Here is a 25245-nt window from a genome sequence, read left to right as displayed (position 1 = left end):
ACTCTATCCAGCAAAGCTGTCACTTAGAATGGAGGGCAGATAAAGTGCTTCCCAGATAATGTCAAGTTAAAGGAGTTCATCATCACCCAGCCCTTATTATTTGAAATGTTAAAGGGACTTATCTAAGAAAAAGAAGATAAAAAATATGAACAGTAAAATGACAACAAACTCACAACTATCAACAACTGAATCTAAAAAACAAACAAACTGGGCAAACAACTAGAACAGTAAAAGAATCACAGAAATGGAGATCACATGGAAGGTTATCAGCAGGGAGAGGGATGGGGATAGAATGGGCAAAAAAGTACAGAGAATAAGAAGCATAAATTGTAGGTACAAAATAGACAGGGGGAGGTTAAGAACTGTATGGGAAGTAGAGAAGCCAAAGAACTTATATGTATGACCCATGGATATGAACTAAGGTGGGAGAATGATGGTGAGAGTGAGGTATGGGCAGAGGGGAAAAAAAGGTGAGATAAAATAGGACAAATAAAATAGCATAATCAATAAAATATATTAAGAGAAATTCTACAACCACTATGGAAAACAGTATGGAATTTTCTTAGAAAACTAAAAATGGATCTGCCTTTTGACCCAGCAATTCCACTGCTAGGATTATATCCTAAGAACCTTGAAACACCAATCCAAAAGAACCTATGCACCCCAATGTTCATAGCAGCACAATTTACAAGCAACCTAGGTGCCTGCCCATAAGTAAATGAATGGATCCAAAAACTATGGTACAGTTACACAATGGAATTCTGTGCAGCAGAAAGAAAGGAGCTCCTACCCTCTGCAACAGCATGGATGGAACTGGAAAGCATTATGCTGAGTGAAATAAGCCAGGCGGTCAAAGACAAATACCACATGATCTCACAGGAACCTAAATAACAAAACAATCAAACAAGCAAAATACAGCCAAAGTCACTGAAATTGAGAACTGGCTGACAGTGACCAGAGGGAAGAGGGCAGGGAATTTTAGAGGAAAAGGGGAAGGGTTTACAGGAACAAGAATAAAGGACACATGGACAATAACAAGGCGGGGCATGGAAACGAGGAGGTGGGTAGGGCTGGAGGGGGGGAAACTGGGATGGGGGTAAAAGGCAGAAAACTGTACTTGTATAACAATTAAAAGAAAAAAGAAAAACCCCCGCTTCCCAAATAACACAATGAAACACCATCTCACACCTATCAAAATAGCTATCTTTAGTAAATCAGAAAACAAGTGTTCGAGGGTATGGAGATAGGGGGACTCTTTTACAATGTTGGTGGGAATGCAGACTGGTGCAACCACTATGGAAAACAATATGGAGATACACCAAAAAATTACAAATGGATCTGCGTTTTGTCCTAGTGATTCCACTTCTGGGAATATATCTGAAGGAACCCAAAACACTAATTTGAAAGAATATAAGCACCCCTATGTCCATTGCAGCATTATTTACAACTGCCAAGATATGGAAGCAGCCCCAGTGTCCATCAATAGATGAGTGGATAAAACAACTAGGGGACATTCACATAATGGAATACTACTTGGCCACAAAAAAGAAAATGTTATACTTTGCAACAGTATGGATATACCTAGGGAACATTACGCTAAGTGAAATAAACCAGTCAGAGAAAGACAAGTACCATATAATTTCACTCACATGTGGAATCAAATGAACAAACTGAACAAACAGGAAATGGGAACAGACTCATAAATGGAGAACAGGCTGACAGATAAGGGGGAGAATTAGAGAGTATAGGGATTGCACAAAAAGGCAAAAGGACTCATAGACGTGGTCAACAGTGTGGTGATTGCTGGGGGGTGGCGAGTATAAGGGAACTAAAAGGTAATGTAAAAAAACACGATAAACAAAAAAATAAATATGCTTTTCAGATTTCAAATAATCAGCTATTGTCCTCATTATGCCCTAAGAAATTAAAACACACATTTGTTTTCTTCTTTCTAAATGTTCTACTTAACACTAAAAATGATATAAACATAGGAGATATTATCTTGGACATCTTTTGTTATTATAAAAATAAAAATACACAATATAAACATAATTTGTTTTATTTTTTTTAAAGAAGAATGTAAAGAATAATACAGGTTACATAGCTGTAATCTCCTTGAGGAAGATGACATTCAGTTTTCAACAAATACATGCTAGTGAAAATACATTGCTAGCATTTCAAAAATTTACAAAACTTTGACAAAATATTCTGCTAAACAGTTACCTTTATATTTGTAAACAAAATATGAACGGTTTATCCAGTTTCAACTGCACGCCAAACAGGAGGCAAAGTGATAGAGATCATCTTTGATTTTAAAGAGAATAAAAATAAAACTAATTTATAGCCCACATATAATCCTTGGGAGTATTTTTTGAGGAGGATGCTGGGGAAATTCAACAGGCTAATGCATACCATTGTCTACTTAAACAGTCTTTCCTTTTACTGAATTGCCTTGATACTTTACAATAACCTTTCCCCCCACAAGATGATAGCATTGTTGTACAATTCATAATTCTTATATTTTCTTTTATTTACCTACAGACATAAGTGCGCTCCATTTCCTACCAGTTTTCATAAACAAGCTGAAAATTCCTACATACTAGGAGGGTGGTTTCTTTCAGTTTTTGAGACCTCTCTGTAACATCAAAGAGGTTAACAGTTTGGCCAACATGTGCATGCAGCCATTGATGGTTGGGTGGTATGTCCCTCCCATTTCAAAAACTCAAATGGGAAGGGTGTCCAAATGAGGGCAAACTGCAACTCGTGTTCTGTTGCAGCCTCTGGCCAGGTCATCTGCGTTTACTCCTTCACTTTGCTGATGTACTCAGTGAGCTTGCCGATGCTTTCTTCCTGCTGCTCCAGAGCATCCAGCACAATGCCCATGGGTGTCCTCTTTAGCCCAATCCCCTCCATCTTGTTCTCTAGTTTGTTCTTGAGGTTCCTCAGTCTGAGCGATGCATGGATAAACATCACTGCAGAGAGGTGAGACATGGTTAGACCCGTTCCTCCCCAGCCACAGACCACTCTCTACTCTTACTTCAGTCCTAGTTTCCTTCACTGGAAACCAACCTGGTTCTCTCATCAGTCTAAACCCTCCAATGTCTCCTTGGACTGTATATAAGCTTTATCTAAAGCTCTCTGTCAAGTCATATATGAAGTTTTCCTCTTGTGTGAAGGGAAGGACTGTCTTCAAGAGGAAGAACACTGACCTTGCAACCACATTTCCTCCCTATATTGGTACGGTCACCTTCCCATTGCTACAAATGCCCTGACGCTCAAAAGGAATCTACATGACTTCAAACCTGCAGACCAGTCAATCTTCCACAAGGTTCCCAGAAAGGAACTCAAGCTCAATTCTGGGATTGTCTGCATTGTGCTCCCTACAGGAAGCATGTGGTGAAGTCAGCCAAAAAGGCAGTTTTCCAAAGATTTATAGAGAAAAACTAATAGTTTTATAGATTTAATATACCCTAATGTTCCCCAAATTTGCTTCATCATCGAGAATTACCCAAGTTTGTTTATTAAAATGGATTCCCTGACCCCTTTCCTAGACCAGAACCTTAATCGAACGGGTCTGGGAATCTGTATTTTAAATGGGTACCCCAGGTGATCTACACCAATAATTTTCAAACTTCTGTGTACATACATATCATCTGGGCAGCCTGTTAGATAGACAAATTCCCAGTTTCCACTCCCCTCTCCCCCAATTCAGGCTGTTAAGACTGNTTTATAGAGAAAAACTAATAGTTTTATAGATTTAATATACCCTAATGTTCCCCAAATTTGCTTCATCACCGAGAATTACCCGTTTGTTTATTAAAATGGATTCCCTGACCCCTTTCCTAGACCAGAACCTTAATCGAACGGGTCTGGGAATCTCTATTTTAAATAGGTACCCCAGGTGATCTACACCAATAATTTTCAAACTTCTGTGTACATACATATCATCTGGGCAGCCTGTTAGATAGACAAATTCCCAGTTTCCACTCCCCTCTCCCCCAATTCAGGCTGTTAAGACTGAGGTAGGGCTCCAGAATGTGAAATTTCACATTCACTCTGGATGATTCTGATAAAGGTGACCTTGGACCCTCACTGTGAGAAACTAATATGCATTCTATCTGGAGGCTCCCAACCTAGACTAGCCATTAGAAACACATAAGACAATCTTTTAAAGTAGGAGGTTTTGTGGGCACCACTGTCAACCCACAGAATCAAGGTCTCCAAGAAATATGGTTAGGAAGTTTATATTTTTAAAAAGCACCCTGGTTGATTCTCACAATCATCAAAGTTCAGGAACCACAGATTTTGTCTAATTTCCTTATTTTATAGATGTATGAACTACAGCCCATATAGTATACCTGGTCCAAACCACATGGCTGGTTTCCAGCAGACCTAGCAATAGAAATCAACTTCACTACACTGGCCTATATCAGGCTCTGAGGTGAAAAGACACCAAAGTTAAATCATTGAAATAATAAGCCTCTAGCACATTAGGAAAACTTGAAGAATATTTCAAAAAGTCTGAGTTTCTTGATTCAAATATTTTCTCCAGTACTGTGTGGGATACATGCATAAATATTCTGGGCTTAATCTAACACAACTCCAAACAAGAAACTGATTTTACTTAATGAAATAATACACATGTGAAATGCTATTAAAAGTTAAAGGGATATTCCTGTCACTTAATACACTATATTTTAATCAGATTTATACTGATGAGACTGAATTTTATCTGTTCTCTATTTTAGGCTTCATGTGTTTGGAATCTCAGTGGGGAAAAAAATGCATGAAAAACTTAAAAAATATCTAGTTCTCTTCACCAGAATTGGAGGACTCAGTATCTATATTCTGGGATAATTATTTCTACAGACTTATAGAACTTGACACCAATAATGATCTTCTAAGTAACAGAGTAAGTAATTTACTTTCAAGTGACATACATTCATTCTTGAGTCAGGGTGGTGTGAATGGCACTTAAAAGATTGAGAACAGACTCTAATATCAGAGAAATCTGAAGTCCAGTGGAGGCTATGCTACTTTCCAATGTGTGACTTTGGATTTGTGTTTCTTTTGTTTACTGTTGCATCCCCAGAAGAGTATCTGGTACTTAGCAGGTGCCCAATACATATTTGTAGAACTAATGTACTACTAGGCCTTAATCTGCTATTTGAGAAAAGCCTGATAATTTTTCAGATATGCCAACACACATAAAAAACGGATTATGTAATTCCCACTGAACAATCTCTCCTACATTTTTGTAAGAAAAATCAACTCAGATTCACTTACACAACAAAGGAAAGGTGATGCCAAACACAAAGACCATGACCCCCCCAAACATGGATATGAGGAAGTAGCTAGCCACCATGACCACCATGACAAAGGTTGTGGGGTATTGCTTCTTCATCCGGCGGAGGATGTCTTTATTGTGGGCTGCCCACACAAACCCTGTGAACACCAGCACCACCACAATTCCTCCAAGGATCATGTTGAAGGGGCTCAGGAACCTGGAACATAAAAAAAAGAGGGAGGCCAGGTCAATAGTAATAGCAAAAAGAATAGGAAGATGAGGACGGGGAGGAGTAAAAATGAACGTGTAGTATTTACTAAGTATTGTATCTAAATTGCCTCATATAGCCCTCAGAGCCATCCATTCATTTCTCAAAAGAAGAAACTTTGGTGCAGAGGTAAGAAAATGGTGGGGCCAAGATTCTCATCTAGGCAATATGACTCTCACCAAACTCATCAGTTCATCTCATTAGAGACGCACAATTTTAAGACTTAAAATTTAAGAGACCCCACTGTTCGGAGGGGCTATGTTTACCTTTCATTCATCCAGGGCCCTAGTACACATTAAATTGTATTTTCTGAGCTCTAAAGGCTTATTTAAATCCTCACAGAAATGGCCATGATAGATGAATGTAGCACAGAGATCACAGAACGACCTCCATGAGCCAGGTCAAACACTGTATATTTGAAATATACAGTGTTTTAAAAAACTTTCACTTGAATCTCAATGTGTTTAAAAACTCCATAAAACTTGGGGGGTTTTGCTTTTCTTGGAAACAAGAAAATCTAACCACACCAGGCCCACTTATCCACGTTTCAACAAAGGCTGGAGCTGCCTTCCCATTCAGACAGAACCGCTCATCTCCATCATGCCTCAGCACCCCCCCCACCACCACGGCATCTCTGAAACAGAGGCCCCAGTGAGCTGCCATTATTCATTGTTTTTCTAATAAATGGCCTGTATTACTCTCTTATACAACTGGCCTAGTCATGGAGGCATTTGAGTTTATGACTCCTGGTATAGAGAGTCCATTATAATTCTTTAAAAGGGCCAAAAGCATTGTCTGGAAATGGGTTATCAATTAGGATTTCCAAATACAGAGCTTTCAGATCCATTGGTGCATGAGTCAGAGATAACACTACTGTTCATAAGGGGGGAACACACTATGAGGAAGAAATTTATAATACCAAGTATTTCATAAACTAAACTGACTGGGCCTTGTAGCCCCCACCTTCACTCCTACTCACTGTCTATACAAAACCCTTACGAAGACAGCTGTGGTCAGCAAATGCAACAAATTACTAACACTTTACCCTCACGAGAGGCTAATGAGCATGTTACTTAGGAAGGACAAAGAGAGTCAATGTGTTTTCATCATGCTCTGAGTATCGTCACGACTGATTTGGAAGGGAGGGAGAGGGGGAGACAGGATATGAAAGGTGAAGCCAAGAGCTTACTACCTCTGAAATGGAACAAAGGAAGGATTCATACTCATGTTGAGATTCATATGTAGGATAATTAATAAAGTTTTTAAATCCCTTTACATTTAGCTCTGATTCTACCTCTCCAAACATAAAAGCTATTTGAAATAGCTTTTAGTAGGAGTGAAAGTATTATATACCTTAATGGGTGAAATCAGGGATACAATCAATGTCAAAAATGCTTTTAAGAAGTTAAAATGAAATTTTACATGAAATTAAACAGTGGTAAAAGTAGTAGTACATAATTTAAAATTAAACCCTACAATAATACATTGCTTATTTCATTCAAAACTCTCGCAAATACTTATACCCTTCAAGACAACAAATCCCTCCCCTAGAATAGAGTCTAAGGAAATAAAAATGCAAAGATTGAGTTGTAACAATATTCATGAGTGGTACTTATGATTAAAAACTTTTAGAAGTAACCTATAGAGCCAAGAATTCACTAGATGGTGGGATATACAGCAAATTTTTAAGAGTAAAAGTATAATTAATAATATGGGAGACATTAATAGTGTGTGGGTAAACGCAACTAGAACACACTCTCTCTGTGAGGTTAGGTAGATTTATCATGTTACACAGCTCAGAAGTAGAAATTTCAAAATTAGTAAATTATTTGGTAATTAGAAATAATGTGAACATCTAAAAAAGAAAGTATAAAAATATTAAGGCAGCTGCTTCCTAGCCGCACACTGAGGCATGGTACAGCCAACTACAACAGTCCATCTTTACTTCATCTCTTTCATAGCATTAACACAATTTCCATTCATACACACAGTGAAGCCGCTCCTTCTCCTGCTCAAACCTTGGTTCACTGCCCCCAAGCTTTCCCAACATCTAGCTCATGTGCTATTCTGCTTGTCTTCCCCGGTTCTTTATTATCTGCGTCTAGTCAGTCTCTCTGTACTTTTTTTCATTTTAAACTTTAATGTGGGTTATACCCTACCTCCTGACTTAACCCCATAATTGGTGCGAGAAACACAAAAATTTCCCCATAGCCTTAGGAAAGGAAGAATTGGACAGGGCAAAAACAAAATCCTCTTTAGCAGGTGGTGGGGAGACTAAATGGAGACTCTCACAGATTAATAAATCACATTACTAGCATCAAAAGGAATCTGACAGAAATTATACCAAAGCCTACAGTAGTTATATTGGTAGTAGGATCATGGGTAGTTTATTTCCATTTGCTTATTGCTATTTACATGTTTTCCTCAATAGTCATCTATTAGTTGAAAATGGAAAAAAAAACAGTATTTAAAAATGAGCAAATGAGAGTGGAAAAAGGCACTGAAAGAAATAAACACTTTTACAAAGCCTGATGTTTATCTATAACACACCCAATTATTTCTGAGCTATAAAGAAAAGCAAAGACTAACATTAACACAAAGAACTAGAGTGCAGGATTCAAGTTTCAAGAAACTCTTTTGCATAATATATAAATAGGAGAGGATTGGTTGGCAGCAAAGTGTCAAATGCCCCCTCCTCAGTTCTTTCTAGAATACCTATTAAAATGATGTGAGCATGGAATAAAATGCATGCCAAGATTTTCCTATGTTCCTCTAGACAAGTAAAGTAGATATCTGGTTGAGTGTCTAAATTAAGCCAGTGACAAAGAACAATGAAAAATCCAGGCCTGACTCAAGCAATTCCAGATTTGTTTTTCACCTGTTCCTGTTGCTCATGGTCAAAGGAAGAAAACAGAGCAGAGATAGAACTGGTTTGAGTTTATAATACACCCAGCCACAATCTATAATTAGTGAGTAACCAAGTTTCTAAGCTTGAAAAAACAAACAAAGTTACTCAGAGCAGAAATGATTTTTTTCCTTATTTTGCTTAAGGGCAATTCCATGCCAAGAAATGGTAAGATGCACACCACTCCCATGCTCTGGCACCTACCTGCACTTGGAGGAAATTAATACACAAATTAACACACAGCAGCAAAAGGGAGAGATAGAGGGAGAAAGGGAAAACAGCAGAGAGGGAAAGAGAGAAACATGATATTCTGTCCTTGGTGGAAATAGGACCTAGTTTCATAAATAAAAAACAAAACAAAAACAGACTCATAGAAACAGAGACCAAAGGGAGCGAGTAGATGAAAAAGGCAAGGGAAATACAATAAATAATATTGTTACAAACTTACATGATGACAGATGATTACTAGGATTAGTGGAGTGATCATACTCTAAGGTATAAAAATGTTGAATCACTATATCACACACTTGAAACTAACATAAGCAATATAATATTGTATGCTAACCAAACTTAAATAAAAAATAAATTTAAAATAACATAACTATGTTTTTTCTATTTTGAGATAAAATAAAAATATATACTACATACATATATATCCCATTTCGCCCATTCCAATAGTAAATAAATAAATGTAATAGTTAAAAATTCTATTGGAATCATTGATGGCTGTAAAAAGGTTTAGAATCCCACCACAAAGCATGCAGCAGAGTCTTCAAAGATGAATTGGTTCGGTCCCATTACACATAAATAAGCTGAGGCCTGGGGAAGTGAAAAAATGTATTCAAAGGGATCCAGGGTAGAAAAAAGGTGCCAGCTGATGAAATTGGGACACCAACTGACAATACAAGGCATTCTGTGTTGTTAATCAGGCTCAGGAATTTCTCCCCTACCGCCTACCATTTTAAGAAACGCCATTCTTCTAGTTGGGATACACAACTAAGGGTCATTCCGAGAAATTCCTTAGCATTCTTGTTTCTCTCTGAAGGAAGGTGGCTATTGGCAGGTTAGGAAGCGTGTGTTAAACGTGCAGCGTGATTCAGCTAACTATAGCTACAGAGCTAGCATAAGCCACTTAAGGGAAAAAATACTGACCAATCACAGAATTTGAGAGCTTCGGGAACCTTGAAAACCTACTTCATTCTGCATAAAAGCAGGCTAAGGAATAGACAAATTAATAAATTTATCCCAAGGCCACCAGTTGCAGAGCTGGCAATAAAACCAAAACAGAGATACTCAGATCGATTCAAGGGCATATTTGGTAGCTTCTTTCAGGTTGCAATGTCAAGAACCAAAGAAGCAGTAATATTTCCTGAGCAGTAGAAACAGCTTTTATACTGAATTCTAGTTTTCTAACACAAAAAGATTTTTGCAGTTTGTTTTCTGAGGAAGCCTGATTCACCAAGAAAGGGGGAAACAATTTACTCACAGTGAACTTCTCTAAATTGCTAATGTTTTTTTCAGTCCTTCCACAGCCAGAGGGATGCTAGCAAACAGGAATCCACCCATCTGTTTCTTTTCTTCCCATTGCTCTCAGAATAAAAACAGAACTCCTCACACATGTACCAGGTCCTGCAGGGTCCAGCCCCTGATGCCTCCATAGCTGCACCCAGTTGTTTGGTTTACACCCCCACAGGAGGCCTTGGCTGGGGGAGGAACAGGGGCCTGATATCCAGGCCACACTGCACCTGCCTGCAGTAATTAGGGTGTGAGTAAGCCCCCAGAGCCAGCAGCTGCTTTCTCAGACTGCCTTCTCAGGTTCCTATACTCCATCTGCTGGAGCTTATAAACATCTGCAGAACTCGCCCATGAAAAAGTTGTGCTCTACTTGGCCCTTCCTACCTCCCTCACATCTCAACTTCTTCAGCTTTTCCTCTCAGTCCCTCTGACCTGACTGGGTCAGAGCACCATCTGATCTCTTCAGAGCACTAACACCTAGGCAGTGTCGCATTTATTTGAATTAGCACTGGGTGAATGTCCTTGTCTCCACTACCGATTAAGCTCCATGAGGACAGGGACCATGACATTTTCTTCCCAGCACCTAGCACAGAACAAGTATTCAATAAATATTTATTGAAAGACAGAAAAATGCTAAGAAGCGAGCATATTTTCATGTTATTTCAATGAACACAGCAACTTCCTATGGCCACAAATTAAGTGATGTGAGACTTATCTTGGAGAAATCACTATTATTCTCATTGGACACTAAATAATACCAAAAAATTAGTTCCTGTCTTTGTGTCTTCACAGAGCTGAGATGAAAGAAACAAATAAAAAAGCAAAAGTAAGATAAATCATCTAAGCTCCTATGCAAATGTAAGTGATAATTATTCTGGTATGATTGGTGAAATTTGTTAGTTTTTTGCTAGTGCAGGCTGGGGGCCAGGAGAGGATCCATGTCCCACAAACCTGTCTATACAGGCCCCTCTTGCTCTCTGTACCTCAGATAACCCCAACAATCTTCTATGTTTATGTTGGTTTCTTAACACAGTCTTCCACCCTGGCAAGGTCTATTTCTACTGTAAAGTATGAATGTAAATGTACAAACCAGTTTTGAGTAAACATGGGCAGTGTCTTTTGGGCCTAATGACCAAGAGCAGTTAAGATGGGACAGAAGCCTGTCTCTTGCCACAGAATGGTCACAGTAACCTAACCTGGAGATTTTCCTACTCAGTGAATTAGGAACTCCATTGGTATTTACTGCACACTCACTGTGTGCTGAAATCTACTGCACCCTCAGTAATTGGCAAAAACTAAACACTCATATCCAAGTGATCCACTATCCTGGCAGCCACTGGCATGTTAAAAGTATTCAGGGACTTCCAGACAAAATGGAGGTGTAGGTAGATACGCTTTGCTTCCTTGCATAACCAAAAGAAGGATAACAACCAATTTAAAAACAAAAACAACCAGAACTGTCAGAAAACAAACTATGTGGAAGTCCAACAGCCAAGGAGTTAAAGAAACATTCATCCAGACCGGTAGGGTAGCGGACAGGACACTCTGTAAGGTGGTGGCTGGTAGAGCAGGCGGTCCCACATTTGAGTGGGAATAAACCAGGAGGTACAACTGGGAAGCAGGATAGACCATGGAACCCAGGGTTCTAGTGTGGGGAAATAAAGCCTCAAAACTTCTGGCTGTAAAAATCTGTAGGAGTTGTGGCAGTGGAAGAAACTCCCAGCCTCACAGAAGAGTTCATTGGAGAGGCCCACAGAGTCCTAGAACATACACAAAACCAGCCACCTGGGGAATCAGCACCAGAAGGGCACAATTTGCTTGTGGATAGCAGGGGAAATGACTGAAAGCAGGGTGAGAGCCAACATTGTTGGCAATAATGTTGCCAAGCAAGCAACATTGTTTCCTCTCTGACCCTTCCCCAACATACAGTGCCAAAATGCTGGGAAGTGGGTTGTCCAACCCTGGAGAATACCTAAAGCTCCACCCCTTACATTGTAACAGGGGTGCCAAAGAAATATGGCCCAAATGAAAGAACAGATCAAAACTTCAGAAAAAATACAACTAAGTGATGAAGAAATAGCCAACCTAGCAAACGCAGAATTCAAAACACTGGTAAGCAGGGCGCTCACAGAAATGACTGAATATGGACGCAAAATAGAGGAAGACATAAAGGCTATACAAAATGAAATAAAGGAAAATATACAGGAAACCAACAGTAACAGGAAGAAAACAGGGACTCAGATCAGTGATTTGGACCAGAAGAAAAAACTAAATATTCAACTGAAACAGAATGAAAAGCAAGAATTCAAAAAAATAAGGACAGGCTTAGGAAACTCAGGGACAACTTTAAATGTTCTAACATGCAAATCTTATGGGTGCCAGAAAAAGAAGAAGAGCAAGAAATGGAAAACCTACCTGAAAAATAATGAAAAAAAAAAATTCCCCAATCTGGTGAGGGAAACAGACTCCCAGGAAGTCCAGGAAGCTCAGAGATTCCCAAATTGGACCCAAAGAGGAAAACACTATGGCCCATCAAAATTAAATTACCCAAGATTAAAAATAAAGGGAAAATCCTAAAAGAAGCCAGGGGAAAGGAGAGAGTTACCTACAAAGGAGTTCCCATAAGACTATCAGCTGATTTCTTAAAAGAAACCTTGCAGGCAAGAAGGGGCTGGAAAGAAGTATTTGAAGTCACGAAAGGCAAGGACCTACTTCCAAGCTTACTCTATACAGCAAAGCTATCACTTAGAATGGAAGGTCAAGTAAAGTACTTCCCACATAAGGTAAAGTTAAAGGAGTCCATTATCATCAAGCCCTTACTATATGAAATGTCAAAGGGACTTGTTTAAGAAAAACAAGGAGATCAAAACTATGAACAGTAAAATGACAACACACTCATAACTATCAACAACTATACCTAAAAAAACAAAAAACAACTAAGTAAACAACTAGAATAGGAACAGATTCACAGAAATGGATATCACATGGAGGGTTATCAGTGGAGAGGGGGAGGGAGGAGAATGGAGGAAAAGTTACGGAGAATAAGAATCATAAACGGTAAGTAGAAAATAGACAGGGGGAGGTTAAGAATAGAATAGGAAATGGATAAGCCAAAGAACTTATATGTATGACCATGGACATGAAGTAAGGTGCGGGAATGATGGTGGGAGGGGGTGTGCAGGACAGAGGGGCACACAGGGGAGAAAACTAATTGGACAATTGTAATAACATAATCAATAAAATATACTTTAAAAACTATTCCTATTAAGACACCTTTGAACCTCCATGTTTTGTTTTGTTTTGTTTTGCATTTATCAATTAATTGCGTGTTTTATTCTTAACAAACAACAGGTTGGATCTGGGTTGTAAGTCATATATCCGACACTCCCCACAGGAATGTAGCTTCAGATAGAAGTTAGTTACAAGACTCTGATTGGAATGCAACAAATCCTTTTTAAACTTTTTACTATAGAAGATTTCCTTTTTTATTATTGAATCCATTGGGTTTTTGGTAATAGATTTCTTTTTTAATTTTTTAAAATTTATTTAATTATTTTTCAAGTACAGTTTTCTGTCTATTACTCCCATCCCATCCCACCCCCCATGCTCCCCCCTCCCTCCCATTTCCACCCTTCTCAGTTGTTGACCATGTTTCCTTTATATATGTTCCTCTAAATCTCTCCCCTATTTCCCCTGAAATTCCCTCCCCTCTCCCCTCTGGTCACTGTCAGCCTGTTCTCTATTTCAGTGTCTTTGGTTATATTTTGCTTGCTTGTTTGTTTTGTTGTTTAGCTTCCTGTTAAAGGTGAGATCATATGGTATTTGTCCTTCAACACCTGGCTTATTTCACTCAGCGTAATGCTTTCCAGTTCCATCCATGCTGTTGCAAAAGGTAGGAGCTCCTTCTTTCTTTCTGCTGGATAGAATTCCATCGTGTATATGTACCATAGTTTTTTGATCCATTCATTTACTGATGGGCACCTAGATTACTTCTAACTCTTGGCTATTGTAAATTGTGCTGCTATGAACATTCGGGTGCATATGTTCTTTGGGATTGGTGTTTCAGGGTTCTTAGGATTGCTGGGTCAAAAGGCAGGTTCAAACTTAGTTTTCTGAGAAAATTCCATACTGTTTTCCATAATGGTTGTACCCATCTGCAGTCCCACCAACAGTGGAACAAAGCAATAAACAACAAATGTTGGAGAGGGTGTGGGGAAGATTTCTAATGTACACAAAGGTAGAGAGAATGGTAAAACGACACTCATGTATTTGCCTTCAATAATTAAGAACTCATGTTTACTCTCACAACAAATAATGTTTTAGAACTGAATTGAAAAGATACTCATTTACAAACTGCTTTTTCTGAATACTTTTAGTAGAATAAATTAAATTGTTTTCACATGGCAAGTTCTTACAGAGCATTGGAGAGAACACAGGGGTTGGCCAAATGCTAAGGAGACTAGCAACACAAAAATTCCCTTTGTACAAGCAGTTTTCCATCTGCAGTCCATTACCAACCAATTTCTGCTTTCCCTTTCATTCCTCTGAGACAAGGGGAAGCTGCACTGTGGATATGAAGCTACTGAGCTGATTAGTGGTAGGATTAGAAGAACCAGAGCTCAGATGGGCTTTCTGCCTTCCCTTTGTGTCCATACATGTGCTCCAGAGCCAGGAGGGCCGGGAAGTCTTAAATATTTACGGTCAACACCTGCAGAATGGAAAGCAGCCTGCAGGTCTTAAGATCACGGGCATGGAAGTGTTCCCCAAAACAAGCCACACTCATTACAAGAAACAGGAGGCAATGTTATGAGTAAATATTCTGAAGCCAAGTGATAAAGGGTAGAATTCATTTGTCCAGAAGGAAAATGATAAATTTCCAATAGTCCTGCTCAATTGAGTGTTAAATGGATAGGTCAGGCTCATCTATTAGATCTGGATTTCCTATACATAGCTCTCTGCCTCTAGTAAGTTCCTTAAGAGCTTCCGCCCTCTAAGAAAGGGACCAGGAATCCAAAACACACTCATTCATTTTGCACACTCACCAAGAACCACACCGTAAGAAAAGGGGTTAGAAACTACCAACCCTAGCTGACAGTGGCAGGGGAAAATTTGTTAAACAAGTGTATGGGGCCCTGACTGGTATGGCTCAATGGGTTGGTGTGGTCCTGCAAACTGAATGGTTATCAGCTCAATTCCTGGACAGGGCACATGCCTGAGTTGTGGGCCAGGTCACTGATTGGGGGTGTGAGAGAGGCAACCGATCAATGTTTCTCTTCCTCTTTCTCCCTCCCTTCCCCTCTCTCTAAAGATAAATAAATAAAACCTCTTTTTAAAAAAGTGTGTGGGGAGAAGTCAAGAACTAGGTTAGATAAATAGTGTCAAAAGATGATTTAACAAAAGATAACCCTTATTAGATGATAAAATTAGCAAATTATCCAAAATTAAAATTGTGTTTCTTCTGGTATCAGGAGAAACATGTAATCCACCAGGGGAAGACATATGCCAGCATGCCGCAAGCTCTGCTTCATGAGTGAATGAAGGGGTCTGGAAGGGCAGAAAGAAATGAATTCTGGGAGGATTTGGGAAAGCTGGGTGGACTTCAATTCCTTCCTATATCCTCAGGGCTTTCACAATGTCTGGCACAAAGTAGGTACTCAGTAAATATTGCTTGAACTGAGTAGAAGGGTGAGGATGAGTAAAATTTAAAAACCATTTACCCTATGCACATACTAAATGCCCCTCCCATTCTCAACATGTGAAAGTACTGGAATTTAGAATCATAATGTAGAGGGGAGATCAAGTTAGTCAGGCCAAAGGTGATGTATATTTACATAAATTTGTTTTTCTGTATGCTTGCTATGCTTGTACTTGTATAAAGGTTATTCTGACGTGTCCAGCTACCACCATAGACTCTAAATGCATTGAAGGCAGGAATCATAGCTACGGCAATGATAGGCGGTAAGTGCTTCACATACTTTGTGGAGTGAAAGAATGAAGCAATACAAATAAGAATGCTATCACAGAATTGGTGACGAAGCTGATTAATCTCAAAAACATTCCCACTAGGTTTTAGCATGAATAAGCTACCATCAATTTCACATGCTAATGTTTTGATTGATATGTTCCCACCCAGAGGATCCCAGGGCTCTGTTTTCTTTCTTTACCAACTGGAAACTCGGTTTTGTTTTTTATTTTTTAATCCTCATCTGAGGATATATTTATTGGTTCTAGCAAGAGGGGGAGGAGGGGAGGGGCAGAAAGAGAAAGATATATCGAAGTGAGAGAGAAACTTTAATTGGCTGCCTCCTGTACGTGACCTGGCCTGACTGGGAATCAAATCTGCAAACTTTTGAGACCAAAAGTTTGAGACCAAGACAACTTTTGAGACCAAGACAACACTCCAACCAACTGAGCCACCCAGCCAGGGCCCAAACCATTTCTTCAATACCAGATCCTGGTAGCCATAGTCCTAGAACATTCTATGGGACCACACTCATTTTTGAAAATATTATAGCAATGTTCTTTTCAAACAGAGTTACCAGCCTTCCAGAAAATCCTTTGCATCTCAAGCAACTGAAAGCACAAAGGAGTAACTCTAGTTTCCACTCTCTGGTAACAGGCCACAGGGTGATACTTGCTATGAAAATAATGGGCTTTTTCATTTAGCAGCTACATTGTGCTTTCTTGAAGGAAAGTCATGCATGTACACAATTGAGCATAAGTGCCTTTCTAAGTGGAGATGCAGTGGAGGGGCTTATGCATTTGAAGATTTTGTGTGTGGTTTGGTGCTTCTGATGTCACACCAGAACATACAGTTCAGCTAGCAGGGAGGAATTTGTGAGAATGAGAGCTGCAAATAATAAGATGTTGTGAGAAGAAACTATTCAGGAAAAAGTGGTTAATTAGGAGCTTTAGAATATTTGCAGTATGATTAAATGGGAGAAGTATTTTACTTTATATCAAGAAAAGAAGCTGCTATTAGCAGCTTTGATTCCAAAGCTGGAACCACATGATCTTAAGCATTTATATTTCTGAAAGTTGGGGAGTTGAATGGGATCAGTACCTCACAACTTCAACTTGGTGGTGTAGGAGGATGATCCAAAAAACCCAGAATTTATTTTTAAAAAATCGTGTATTTATTCTTACATGTTTAAACTTCAGTCGCCTTCAAAGTACTCTCCATTTGATGTGATATACATCTGGTGACATTTTTTTCCAATGCTCAAAACAGTTTTTGAACTCATTGATTTTGATGCCTTTTAGTGCTTCTGCTGTTTTTTTTTTCACCTCTTCCACATCTTTTTCACCCAGGGAAACAAACAAACATACAAACAAACAAAGGGTTGCTTGGGGCAAAATTGGGTGAATAGGGTGGGACACAGGGGTCATTCATTTTTTATCAAAAACTGCTGAATAGTCAGCGTGGTGTGGGCAGGTATGCTAGTAAATCACCCATCACAAAATGGGCAAACACGATAAGTCTTTAAAAAAAATTCACTGAAGTGGAACACAGCCTCTCATAACACCAACTGGTACTCTGATATGGATGGGTTCCTAGAACACTCCCCTAGCAGAGGAAGCCTGTACTACAAGGGGCCTGCCCTCCAGAATGTAATTCTCTGTTTTTAGGCAGAGGTCCCCCCTCATATACCAGAATAACTTGGGGAGTTAAGATAAAACTACAGGTGCCTGGGCCCAGGCAAGAACTATATATTTAGAATCTCTGAAGGTGACACTTGGGCAATAGGTATGTTTATCTAAATTTTCTCTTTCTGCTGAACCACAGCAGACTTATACTTCTTAAACTGTCATTGCCTGTGAGTCATCTGAGAGTCTTGTTAGAATGGAGATTCTGACCCAGTATGTCTGGGGCCTGAGAGTGTCCATTTCTAACAAGTTCCCAGAGTGAAAGATGCTGTTCTATAGTAGATTTCTCCAACCCACAGGTTTTGGCATTCTGTTAAGCACACAGAAATTCCTGTCCACAGCTAGAATATACCACATGCTTAGTACTTCAATTGCAAGTGCTATTAGATGTTGTCCTTGTTCTTCACTTCAAAAATATAACAAGAGCCGTGGCTGGTGTGGCTCAGTGCATTGAGCGCGGGCCTGCGAACCACACGATCGTGGTTTGATTCCCAGTCAGGGCACATGCCTGGGTTGCAGGCCAGGTCCCAGCAGGAGAGTCACAAGAGGCAACCATACATTGATACTTCTCTCCTTCTCTCCTTCCCTTCCCCTCTAAAGATAAAAAAAATAAAATCTTAAAAAAAAGAAAGAACTCATTAAAAAAAAAACTTAAAAAAATATATATATATAACCAGAGCCCTGGCTGGTGTGGCTCAGTGGATTGAGCATCACCTTGCAACCAAAAGGTCGCCCGTTCAATTCCTAGTCAGGGTACATGCCTGAGTTGCAGGCCAGGTCCCCAGTTGGGGGCATATGAGAGGCAATCATTTAGTGTTTCTCTCCCTCCCTTGCCCTTTCTAAAAATATAATAAATAGGACTTCTGGCCAAGATAGAGGCATATGTAGACACACTGTGCCTCCTCCCACAACCAAAATAAGGACAACAATTCAGAAACAAAAAACAACCAGTACCAACAGAAAATTGAACTACATGGAAGTTCAACAACCAAGGAGTTAACAAAGAAACATTCATTCAGACCAGTAGGAGGGGCAGAGTCAGGCGGCCAGTGGGAAGCGGGTCATGGCAAAGTGGTGGCTGGCGGACTCTGGATGCACAGGGCAGCAGCAGGTGGATCCAGCAAGGTGGCGGATTGTGGAGTGCAGCGCACAAGGCGGCTGGCAGACCGGGCAGTCCCACATTTGCTAGCAGATAAACCAGGTGATACTGGGGAGCAAGACAGACCACAAAACCCAGGGTCCCAGAGTGGGGAAATAAAGCCTCAAACTATCGACTGAAAAGACCTGTGGGGGTTGAGGTGCCGGGAGAAACTCCTAGCCTCACAGGAGAGTTCACTGGAGAAACCCACACGGTCCCAGGACGTACACAAACCCATCCACATGGGAATAAACACCAGAAGGGCCCAATTTGCTTGTGGGAAGTGGGGGAAGTCACTGAAATCCAGCAAAGAGCTGAGCAAGCACCAGTGTTCATTCTCGGACCCCTCCCCCACATACAGCATCACAACCCAGCACTGGTTGCCCCACCTTGGTGAACACCTAAGGCTCCTCCACCCCTCACTACGTAAGAGCCACACTGAGACAAAAAACTAGCCCAAATGAAAGAACAGATCAAAGCTCCAGAGCAAATACAATTAAGCAACAAAGAGATAGCCAACTTATCAAATGCACAGTTCAAAACACTGGTAATCAGGATGCTCACAGAATTGGTTGAATATGGTCGCAAATTAGATGAAAAAATGAAGGCTATGATAAGTGAAATAAAGGAAAATGTACAGGGAACCAATAGTGATGGGAAGGAAACAGGAACTCAAATCAATGGAATGAACCAGAAGGTAGAAACATCCAATCAGAAAAGAATGAAGAAACAAAAATTCAAAAAATGAGGAGGGGCTTAGGAACCTCCAGGACATCTTTAAACATTCCAACATCTAAATTATAGGGGTAACAGAAAGAGAAGAGTAAGAACAACAAGTGGAACACTTATTTGAACAAATAATAAAGGAGAACTTCCCCAATCTGGCAAAGAAATTAGACTTCCAGGAAGTCCAGGAAGCTCAGAGAGTCCCATAGAAGTTGGACCCAAAGAGGAACACACCAAGGCACATCGTAATTAAATTACCCAAGATGAAAGAGAAGGAGAGAATCCTAGAAGCAGCAAGAGAAAAGGAGAGACTTACAAAGGAGTGCCCATCAGACTGTCATCTGATTTCTCAAAAGACACCTTACAGGCAAGATGGAGCTGGAAAGAAGTATTTCAAGTCATGAAAGGCAAGGACCTACATCCAAGATTCCTCTATCCAGCAAAGTTTTCATTTAGAATGGAAGGGCAGATAAAGTCAAGTTCAAGGAGTTCATCATCACCAAAACCTTATTATAGGAAATGTTAAAGGGACTTATCTAAGAAAAAGAAGATAAAAAACATGTATGGTAGCCCTGGCTAGTGTAGCTCAGTGGGCTGAGCGCGGGCCTGTGAACCACACAATCGTGGTTGATTCCCAGTCAGGGCACATGCCTGGGTTGCAGGCCAGTTCCTGGTTCCCAGCAGGGGACGCATGAGAGGCAACCATACATTGATATTTCTCTCTCTCTCCTTCCCTTCCCCTCTAAGATAAATAAATAAATAAAATCTTAAAAAAAAACATGTATGGTAAAATGACAGCAAACTCATAATTATTAACAGCCACACCTAAAACAAAAACAAACTAAGCAAACAACTAGCACAGGAACAGAACCACAGAAATGGAGATCACATGGAGGGTTAGCAACAGGGCATTTGGAGGAGGAGAGAAGGGGAAAAGGTATAGAGAATAAGTAGCATAGATGGTAGGTAGAAAATAGACAGGGAGAGGGTAAGAACAGTATGGGAAATGTAGAAGCCAAAGAACTTATAAGTATGACACATGGACATGAATTAAAGGGGGGAAATGTGGGTGGGAGGGGGAGCAGGGTGGAATGAAGTGAAGGGAGGAAATGGGACAACTGTAATAACACAATCAATAAAATATATTAAAAATAAAAATAGATTTAAAAATTTTAAAGTTTTCCCCTAAGTATAGAAACAAGGAAAAAATAAATAAAATAAATAAAATATTTTTTAAAAAAAGATTTTATAAAATCTTTAAAAAAAAGATTTTATTTATTTATCTTTAGAGGGGAAGGGAAGGAGAGGGAGAGAAATATCAATGTATGGTTGCCTCTCATGAGTCCCCTGCTGGGAACTGGCCTGCAACCCAGGCATGTGCCTTGACTGGGAATCAAACTGCGATTGCCTGGTTCGAAGGCCCGCGCTCAATCCACTGAGCTACGCCAGCCAGGGCTAAATAAAATCTTTTTAAAAAATAAAAAAGACCCTGGCTGGCTTAGCTCAGTGGATTGAGCGTGGGCCTGCGAACCAGAGGATCGCGGTTCGATTCCCAGTCAGGGCACATGCCTGGGTTTCAGGCCGGTTCCCTGCAGGCCAACTCCCAGCAGGGGACGCACGAAAGGCAACCATACATTGATGTTTCTCTCCCTCTCTCCTTCCCCTCTAAATAAATAAATAAAGTCTTTAAAAAAATTAAATAAAATAAAATTTAAAAAATAAAATAAAAAAGAAATATATAACCAGAGACATTGAAATAAAGAACAAACTGACAGTAACCAGAGGGAAGGTTGGAGGGGATAATGGGGGGGAACAGAAGAAGGGTCGTCAAGGAACATTTGTAAAGGACACATGGACAAAGCCAAAGGGGGTAGAATCGAGGGTGGGAGGTGGGGATGGGCGGGGATGGGGTGGTGAGAAAATGGAGACAACTGTAGTTGAACAACAATAAAAAAAACAGGCACAGACTTGTATTGCTATATGTGAGATAAAATGAGTATCTGGTGCCAACATGTCTTATGATAAGGATGGAGGAGGTAACTCATTTCCTCTTCAACCTCAGACAGCTTTCCCTTCTGGATTTAAGGGATGAAAAGCCACTTTCAGCAAAACATACATTCTCCACCTTGTGATTCATGTTATTACTTTTAAGTCATTCAGTCTCTTCTGAAGTGACACCTGCATTTCAAAAGGAAACTCAAGTCTTCAAGGGAAGCAAAGTTTTATATGAAACACAAGTTGCAATTATGACAAAACCACTAACGTTTATTCATCATCTAAAACTTCTGCCTAAGACAACATACAAGTTGTGAGAATTTTAAACATGCCTGTGACCTAGGATTTACTATAACACCTAACATTTCAGTGTTGTCATCTGCAAGACCTTGATTAGTTTTATATTAATTAAGTCATTTAATTTCTATTTTATAGCAGTAGAACTCAAAGAGCACGTGTTTTTGGAGGTAGAGGATATCCTCTTGGTCTTCCTTCTCCCTCCCTGCAGGCCCTCTCTATCCTCACGTAAGTGGGTTTTCAACAGGAGAGCAGCCAGAGCTGAGACTTAGAACCCTATAACAATGGCCTGCAGGTTCCTTCCCACCAGCAGGGGATGGAAGAACACCCTGGAGGAACTCCCTTCAACAGAGTCCCTTCCCCAGTAAACAGTCAGGCCACATTTCCACACAACTCTACCAAGATATCAAGAGAACTATCAGATGCCAGTAGAGAGGATGCAGATCCACAGTCTCCAGTACTGCTCTGAGCCCACTTATCTACTGACTTTATCAAGAGGAGCCTCTGTAAAATGAGAAATGTTCCAGAATCAACTAAGCTCCCTGACCCCGAAGATATGTGGTTTCTTCTAGCTTTAACAGACTATAATTCTACACCTCATGATTCATAGGATGGTACCATAGTAGTTAAGAGCACAACCCTGGGTCTATGTCTTTGAGCAAGTCATTTAACCTCTCTGAGCCTCAGGTTTAATAATACGATAATAACAGTATCTCACCTCATTGGGTTGTATGAGGGAATGCAAGTAAATCACTTTGTTATTGTTAGATTATAAAGAAAGAAAAGGGCAATTTGTGGGAAAAACTACAGACTGTGTGTTTGTAGACACAGAAAAAACAGTCGAAGGTCATACATTAAGTTTTTACTGAGCTACAAAAATCTCACATTTTGTATGGAGTTTTCAAAACAACTCACTACTGGCCTGTAGTTTTCCAAAATAATAATTATAAAAAAATAAACATGGCTATGTTCTACTTTTACCTTCAAAAATTTCAATGCCAACCAATATCTCCCATTTGAAAAAAGGAATGAGAAGGGCGAACACTCCAAACTGCCTGAGTTAGTGGGCTAAGACACTACAAGGGAGCTAAATTTAGTTAAGGAAGGGAAGAGCCCTGGCCTTCCCAGGTAAAAAAAAAAAAAAAGATTCCAGCAAGGTTACCTGAGCTGTGTCTGGTCTGGGCAGTACACCTCTTTGAAAAGCATTGTTTTTTGTTTGTTTTGTTTTTGGTACATTTGCTTGGTTTGTGTCAGACCTTGCCTCATATCTAAGTTTTTGAAGTTACCTAAAAACAAAACAAAAAAAACCCATAACTAAATCACCAGATAAGATTCCTTGTTTACTTCTTTACAAAAGAAAAGAAAAAAGAAAGCAAAATAACAGATGCAATCCTATTTACTATTTATTTGTTTTCTTTTCTTTTCTTTTAATTTTTTTAGTGTACTAGGAAATAAGACTCTAGCAGAAAGACAGGGGAAGGTTCAGAAGGCAGCTGTTTCAGGCCTGTTTTACCCCAACTAATTTTAACTCAGGTTGCCACCTTGGCTCAGAGTTCTGCCCTCCACACACTGAGCGGTTCTCAGAGATTGCAGATCCTTAAGCAACACATAATGAAGATCTGGGTAATTAACTGTCAACCGAACCCCACAGATGAGTGTCCACTTCTCCATCAGAGTGACTACTCTGAACCACACCACAGAAATTGTGACCTCTGTCTTCTCTGTGCATTGTGTTTGGTCCTATAGCTTCTCAACAACCAACGGTGCCCTTGGGCCTTCTGGCCGGAAGATGAATTCTTTCATCTCTGTCGGATCCCACTGAGCTCCCGAGATTGGCACAGAAGAATGACTCAATAAATAAGTCAAAGAACAGCAAATCAACTTAAAAAACCACCCTATTAGCCCTTTCTCACACCCTCCAAGTTTGGATTTCTCCTGTCTCCCAGGCCAGCTTACTCTTCCCTCTGTGTTTACTCTGAAATGGAAATATCAGACCCTTCTTTAATGGCAAGCGTGTCCCTTATAATGTCTGAGGGTGGCTTTTTCTTTAAAGATGTGTGGATCCTAGCAGAGTGGGCGTGTGTGCATGTGTGAAACTGTATATAACACAGGGCACTTTTTTATTTTAAGATCCGGTTGAAGAGGCCTCCTATACACAGAACGCACCCTAGGAAGTGAAGATACAGAAAGTGGCCATGCCTGTCAACTCCTAGGAGGAAAAAAAAACTACGGACCCCACTCCTACAGGCAGGGCAGCCTTCACCCCACACTGGGTGATGCGTCCCAGGGAACAGCCCCCGCTTGCCTCCAAGTTCAGCTTCGTTGTACAGAGCGTCAGGCACAGCAGAGACACTGACAGAGCCGTCGCCTCCTGAATGTCCTTCCTACACTGCCGAACCCGAGCGGACATCGTCGGGATCCAGTCCTAAGATAGGGTTACACGACTTTCGTCTCCTTATTTTTAAAAGACCGGGCCACTACCGACATTCCCCCAGCAAGACCCTAATCGAAGCAAAGCTGAAACAAGTCATTGTTCTTGCCCGGTACTGTCAATATTTCCTTACTCTCAGGGCCCCCGCAGGTCTCAACCCGAGGAACGGAAAGGAAAATGGGGCCCCAGGTTGCTGCGGCCTCGCCCTGAACACATGCTACAAAGGCTGGGCCGCCTGCGGTTGCCCCGGCCCGCACCGCGCGTGCAGAGAATTTCCGCCGCCCGGAGTCTGGCCCTCAAGCCCCTCCGAACTACCCTCATCAATGCCCCGAAGGGGCCCCACTTACCCTACAACTGAAATCATCATGGCAGCCACCACCAGGTAGTTGGTCTGATAGTAGAGCAGGTTGCTCACCACGCGATTGTTCCATTTGGAAATGTCCCTGAAGTCTGGCCGGGCGAAGCGGTCAGAGCCTGGAAAGAAATCATCCCAGGCCCGGAGCGGGGCGATGTTCACGTCCATGTCTGTTCTCTTCGCCAATATTTCTTCGCCTCTGGAATCTGGCAGCGGCGGTGGCTGCAACCGAACCAGCTGAAAGGTTAGCAGTGACGGCAGTTCCGGATCGGCCGGCTCTGTGGTTGACAGCAGCGGAGCAGAGAAAATTGGAAGCGGGAGGGCTTCCCCCCTCTTTTTAACTTCCTTATTGGCCCTAAGAGGTCGGCTATAGGAAAACTGGGTGCCCGCGACAGAGTAAGGGGCTGAGTGTAAAAAAGAGACGAAATGACAGGAAGGAACCAGCGGAAATCCGCCTGGTGAGAGATGACAATGCCTTCCCTGGAAGTCCAGACACAGCCTCCTTTAAAACACCCCCTTTGAATATTTAACTCTAGGAATGTGTTCTAGACTTTGGCGGAAATTTTTGCAGCGGTTCCGTTGCTAACCTAAGTAGAATGGAATGGGAGGCAACTGTAGTGTTACTGGGGAACGAGCTGTTTTTGGAAAGTAAGCCGTTACTAACCTCTGCACATCTGAATG

At 40.6% G+C, this 25245-nt stretch overlaps 1 protein-coding gene across 1 annotated transcript; it reads right to left on the bottom strand.

The window, feature by feature from the left end:
- Window positions 1–2078: 2078 nt before the first annotated feature.
- ARL6IP5 (ARF like GTPase 6 interacting protein 5) lies at window positions 2079–24948 on the bottom strand. Its single transcript, XM_037040926.1, has 3 exons — window positions 24557–24948; window positions 5287–5504; window positions 2079–2972 (listed from the first exon to the last, which is right to left on the bottom strand). Exons 1-3 carry the CDS (start codon window positions 24730–24732, stop codon window positions 2800–2802), a joined length of 567 nt encoding a protein of 188 aa, XP_036896821.1. The 5' UTR covers window positions 24733–24948; the 3' UTR covers window positions 2079–2799.
- Window positions 24949–25245: the final 297 nt, after the last annotated feature.

This window comes from Sturnira hondurensis, unplaced genomic scaffold, assembly GCF_014824575.4.
Source record: "Sturnira hondurensis isolate 20B ecotype Veracruz unplaced genomic scaffold, ASM1482457v3 Scaffold0002840, whole genome shotgun sequence".
Classification (NCBI taxonomy): Eukaryota; Metazoa; Chordata; class Mammalia; order Chiroptera; family Phyllostomidae; genus Sturnira; species Sturnira hondurensis.
Note: the sequence above shows the minus strand (reverse complement) of the source record. Positions and strands in the feature narration are given on the sequence as shown.

Excerpts from the sequence above, each read along its gene's own strand:
- ARL6IP5 (XM_037040926.1), bottom strand. The coding sequence starts at position 24,732 with ATGGACGTGAACATCGCCCCGCTCCGGGCCTGGGATGATTTCTTTCCA. Across the intron at positions 5,505-24,556 it reads ATGATGATTTCAGTTGTAGG|GTTCCTGAGCCCCTTCAACA; the intron begins GTAAGTGGGGCC and ends TTTATGTTCCAG. Across the intron at positions 2,973-5,286 it reads CATCACCTTTCCTTTGTTGT|TGATGTTTATCCATGCATCG; the intron begins GTAAGTGAATCT and ends ACCTCTCTGCAG.